At 43.8% G+C, this 6,000-nt stretch overlaps 1 protein-coding gene across 2 annotated transcripts in view; it reads left to right on the top strand.

The window, feature by feature from the left end:
• The window catches only part of LVRN (laeverin), a 70,053-nt gene extending 64,053 nt beyond the window's left edge, over positions 1-6,000 (top strand). For both annotated transcript variants that reach the window (XM_008166671.4, XM_042854660.2), the window contains one exon: positions 4,138-6,000. In XM_008166671.4, coding sequence (XP_008164893.3) covers positions 4,138-4,284 — 147 coding nt within the window. In that variant the 3' untranslated portion in view covers positions 4,285-6,000. The remainder of the gene's footprint in view (positions 1-4,137) is intronic.

Below are 6,000 nucleotides of genomic sequence, written 5' to 3' on the forward strand. Positions count from 1 at the left end.
TTGTCTCCTCTTCCCCCCCGCAAGGTTTTAATCCCATTCAAACAACCCAACCAGACCTACCCTGCCTCTCCTCCCTCTAGCCTCCCTGCCTAACCAATCTCCAGCTCCCAGTCTCATTGCCCAACCAATCACAGCATCCTCCCCTGAGCTCCCAGCCTCCCCACCTAACCTGTCCTTGCCTCTTCCAGCTCTTAGACCCAGTCCCTTTGTTCAACTACTTTCAGTCCCCCCACCAATTCCCAATTACAATTTCTTTCCCTGTTCCAGTCCCAGTCTCACCAGATTCCTTGTGCCAGTCTACTTCCTTTCCTTCCTTGGGTCTGGCTTTTGTCCCCTGTGCATTTGGATCAGATGGCTTCCTGAGCCCAGCGGAGGGCCATTGATGCCAAAAGAGAGACAGGTTCCCTGCTCTCAGTTGTGGTGCCTGGCCATTAGAGGGAAAGATTGGCTTGCCCCCTGTAGCCCTAGGCTGGAGCATGCTCGTTAGCTCTGTGGGATGGCACATGCACAGTGGTTACAGGTAGGGGCTGTGAGAGGCTCGAGCAGGCACAATCAGGATGGAATCTTTGGAGAGTTAACCGCTATAATCAAAGAAGTATCTACTGAGCATATGCCAACTAATTCTCTGCTCCCCCCAAAGGCTTATAACTTGGCCTTATCTGAGTGGATTTTCAGGGGGACAACAAAAGGCACATCCATGACACAAAGATCCCTCTGCCAAATTTCAAGTCCCTGCTCCAAAGCATGAGGGCACTAGAACTGTTCAAAAAAAAGGTTGCCAGAAATTTTTAACATGGGGAAAATAATGTATTTTTTCCCTAGCCTCATTCTTTGAAATTGCTAAATAATTTTGGATGAAATTTTCCAAAAAATTCAGTCTGAGGCAGACTCAGAACATGGAAAATTTCAACCTAAACTGTTGAAGTTTTGCCAAGTTCTAAGCAACTGAAAACAAGCACTGGGAACCTTTTTTAACAGGCGGCACTAGCAACCTCATACATAATATGATTTTCACTACAGAGGAATTTTAAAGTTGCAGTTAGCTTTTCAGTTAAAAAAGTTTAAATTTTTTGTTAGGCATAAAAACAAATATTGATTGTAACAAAAATGACAGCATTTACTCCTAGTCCTTGTCTACTGTAGCCTTCTCCTCCCCCCCATGAAAATTTCCACCAGTGCAGCTTGGTTGGTAGGAGCAATTCTGGGAACAATTGTGTTAGGGAGACCAGACAGCAAATGTGAAAAATCAGGACACTTTTTTTTCAAGGGGTATAGTTGTCTGTATAAAACAAAGCCCCTAATATCGAGATGTCTGGTCACCCTAAATTGTGTAGTCAGGGCACTAGTAGCTGCTGATGTTTTTAACAACATGTTGTGTAGAGCTGCTGTGAACAGACTGAGATGACATGATGGTTAAAATGTCAGTGGCTGCCAGAAGCCTAATCTAAGATTGTACGGCTAGTTTTACTGCCACCAGTGAAGCTGATGGGAAATTATTCCAGGAAAAAAGTCCTAGAGTGGACAAACTTGTAAAGATTATATTTTCCATAAATGTACAAGTAAATCCATTCAGGAAATTAGTAGTTCAAAGAAATTAAAATTGACTCCATTTTACATTTATGACTGCAGACTAAAGCCTTTTCGGATCTTTCGAGCCTACAAATGCCTCTCTCTCTTTTGCAACATTTCTACCACTCTTTAGGTAGATGGCCATAGATCTTGTGCATAAGCTAGTCTAAAAAAAACCCAGCCCAAGTTATTAATCATAGCTGTTTCTAGTTGTACCATGGGAGCAATTATTCATCAAAAGCTGATGTCTAAAATTTTATACATCTGGATAGAGCTCCTCACTCTGGCTCCTTTGTGCTGAGAAGTGGTGGTGTGGTGCGAAGGGGACCTCAAGCATATGTCTACACTGCAGCTGGGAGCATGCCTCCCAGCCCAGGTAGACAGACGTGCACTAGAGTGGCTGGAGGTAGCTAAAAATAGCAGTGTGGATGTTGCGGCTTCAGTGGAGACCGAGCTAGCCACCCGAGCTCAGACCCAGGGGCTCCAAGCTGCAATGTCCACACTGCTATTTTTAGAGCACTAGCTGAAGCTGAGCTAGCATAAGTCTGTCTACCCTGGCTTACTCCCAGATGCAGTGTAGACATACCCTAAAAGTTCTGGTTCCAGTATGGGGGGAGATTTCCCCCACAGCAAGCACTGTGAAGACAGCCATAAAGCTGTTTCCGAGGATCCCCTCACAAGCCATGCTGCAGAGGGCATGTTGGGCTGAAAGGGGCATGTCAGGGATGAGACCACAACATGCACCAGGGAGGAGTTTGGCGACAGTGTGTGGCCCAAAGGGCAGCCCTTGGAGGCTACTATAACTTAGGCCAGGTGTTCTCACAACAAAATTTTTAGTGGCCTCCGAATGCGGCCACCAACACTTGCTGGTGGCTGCTTTGACAATTTTTCCTAAAATACTTAATTAACTTTAGGAAAAACAAACAAATATGCACATATCCATGTCCAAAGCATTGTAATTTATCTATGTAGGGGTTTTGTTTTTTGCAGACTCAATAATAAAAATAATGTACAGTTATTTATTCTATACTGGACCTAAACAGAATAGCAACACAAATAAGGTGCTTTGAATGTTTTTGTCTTTTTTCTTGTTGTTTCTTTTGCTTTTGTTTTGTTTTTTTTTTATAAAAACTTGCTAGCTATAAGTAAGTCTGCTCTGAAAAGTGGCATTTGTATGTTTGTTAATATCACTTTTCACAGCAGACTTACTCAGCCCCAGCAAGCCCGGGGACAAAGTAAGCCCTGGATGGGGAGGTGGCTACAGAGGCAATGGGGGCCAGGAGCAATGGGGACTGGAGGAGGCAGCGGGGGCCAGAGGTAATGCGGGGGATGAGCTCAGGGCCAGAGCCCACCACCATGCAGCCAGGGAACGGATCCCAAAGCCCCACACCCAGGGGACAGCGCCTGGGGACAGAGCCTGAAGTCTGCTACCCCAGGGCTGAAGCCCAACTCCACCACCCTTGGGAATGTGGAGATCTCACTGACTGCCTGGTCCTCCAGCTTGTGTGGCTCCAGAGTGGGGCAGGGCCCAACCACTGCTGGTGGCCCCTGGGGAGGGGCCGCTGCTTTGCTCCCCATCCCCCTCCCAAATCACTGCCCAGGAGGCTGTGGTCGCAAGAAAAGCCCCTGGTGGCCACATTTGAGAAACCCTGACTTAGGCTATGTCTTCCCTGCAACAAAGGTGTGGGGGTTTTTTACAGCAGAATGACTAATGCTCTTTGCTATCCCACTGTAAAATCCTAGTGGAGACAAGGCACTGATATTTTTACCATGAGGAGCTAGGCAAGGTCAGCACTATACCCTGGCCTCTGGTGGACTTCACCGAGTTTACCAAGTGGTAAGACTACAGCGCCTTGTCCATGCTAGGATTTTACAGCAGGACAGCTAACACGCATTAGTTATCCTGCAGTAAAGTCACACGTTTTTTGGCAAGCCTATAAGTTACACTGGGTGCCTCTCCAGCCCACAGACTTACCCAAGATCAGGAGGGCAGAGAAGTGCTTTAAAGCCATCTTAACCCCCTTCCTCTGGGCTGGGTGTTCTATGCTGCGCCTCTAAGAGGCACAGCACAGAATCTTACCCCAGAACTCTGCTGTCTGTAACTATAGATGTGAACTATTTTGAAAGAGAAAAGAAGGTGCCAGGCCAGTGAAGCCTCAAAGATCTGCAGAAGCAGAGGTCCTGCTTTAATCTTTAAGGGGCTCAATTTTCAGCAGTGCTGGGCACTCCCACTCTGAAAATCATCTCCTTTAAGGTATCCCAATCTGGGCCCCCAAAATCACTTGTCACTTTTGAACATTTAAGCCACAGTATAGAAGCTTTACAGAGCAAGCACCTTCCTAAACTAAAGTTTTAAGTGTCAAATTCTGGCTCCATTGATGTCAAATGCAAAACTCCCATTGATTTCAGTGAGATCAGGATTGCACCTTAAATGTAAATTTAAACCCTAAATGTAAAAAACAAGCTCTTATCTAGACAGTTCTGTCTAAGACATCTGTCGAAAGTGCATTCAATTTTTCCACTCAAGGTACTCTGTAGACTAACTTTATGTTTTTTTTTTTTTTTTAGTTGCAGCTTTTTTACAATACTACACTGGACAAGGATCTACGGATTGCTACTACTGAAACACTGCAGTTTGCTAAATTTGCAAATAATGAAAGGAGAAAACTCATAGCCAGATTTACTGATTGGTTACGGAAAAATATAGATGACTGACTTCTGAAATCTGTTTCTCATATCTATTCTAATATATATTAGAATATAGCTTGCTAGCATTTTTATACTATTTTATGATTTAATAAAGAGATGAAGCACATGATTTATATTCGAAACCAAAGATTCTAACCACAAAGCCAGGCCGACCTTATTCACAATGGAAGGATAAAATTCTACAGAAAACATGCAAGAAAACTATTTGCGTATTACATCTATCTTATTTCCATACAGGATGATGCTTGAGAGACTTATCCTTAAATAAAGTCAAGAAAAATCTGCAGAAACATTTTTTAAATATGTTAGCACTTCGGAGGACTCAGCCCTGTGATTAAAACACAGGACTGGAGGTTAGAAGACTTGGGTTTTATTCTCTGTTCTGCTGCTGGCTTAGTGTGTGACTTTTAGGCAAGTCATTTAATCACACTGAACCTCAGTTTTTGTATTTGTGAAAAGGGAATGGGGACAATAATACGTAAGTTAGAGCAGTGTTATGGAACTTTAACTCTTGAACATTTGTTTGTGAAGCGCTTCTTGATCCTCAGAGGGAAGGCACTACAGGAATCCAAAGCTTAAGTTTTTATATATTGAGTGCTTTTTCATCTACACTAAATTTCATTAGAAAATTTTTAGAAGTTTTACTTTCTTCCTGCCTATTATTAGGCTTAATGGAGATGACTGACAGCCAAATAAAACTCAGGCCATTAGTATTAAAGCACGTCTATTAGCTTTTGGTTAAAGTGTATTAGTTTGTGGGTTTGTTTATTTGCACAGTTAACAAATTATGAAAAAATGAAGTTGCAGTACTACCCCTATAAACAGAGAAAGTAATATTACATTACCCTAGGGAAACCCAGTGAGGAAGTAACAGGCAGTGTTATAAACGAAATAAAGAGCACAAACAGAGCAACATCCAGGATTTCAAAATCAGAGTTTTTCAATGTGGAAAATCCTTTGTTGGGTTCCCAGTGCACATCCAAGAAAGCTGACAGCCACATCCTTAGCCCCAACTTAGGGTATGTCTAAACTTGGAGCTGGGGGTTGTGATTCCCAGCTTGAGGAGACATGTAGCGGTGGCAGCGCTGGCAGCAGGAAAGGCTAGCCACCCTGAGTACGTGCCTATGGTCTTGGCTGGGTATATACTTGGGGTGGGTAGCCCCTCCCACTGCTCCTATGGCTGTGGCTACACTGTATTTTTAGCACACAATGGTGCAAAGTATAATTAAAGCTGCCTTAAGGCAGGATTGGAGGATTCTGTCAGCACAGGGGACGTATATGCTGATGTAGCCAGCTCTGTGCTAGACACTCCTGGTGTCCCCAGCACCCATTCCAGGATGGGGAGGGTTTGGGGGCGGAATGCTATATGTTCCACTGATCATGGATAGCAAAGGAGCTGCTCCCTGCTGGCATGACTTAGAGCTTCTTCATATAGATGCAGGGACTGATTTGGCCCCCTGCAGGATTGGTGCGAGGTGGAAAGGTAATGGAATGACACCGGGGCACCGCTCTACACCATCTCACTGCAGGATTTATGTACCTAACTTTCAGCACCCAGCCTATCCAAACCATTGTCTTTCCCAGCTATTTGTAACCATTCTCCCCTTTTCTTGTTTATAGAAATGTCAGGTTTTTTACTGAATAAAAATACGCTAATAATTTAATCACCAATCTGTAAATATTTACAAAAGCAATTGTAAATAAGAAAATATTTCAAAATCA

The sequence above is a fragment of the Chrysemys picta genome, chromosome 6 (assembly GCF_011386835.1).
Source record: "Chrysemys picta bellii isolate R12L10 chromosome 6, ASM1138683v2, whole genome shotgun sequence".
NCBI classification, from domain to species: domain Eukaryota; kingdom Metazoa; phylum Chordata; order Testudines; family Emydidae; genus Chrysemys; species Chrysemys picta.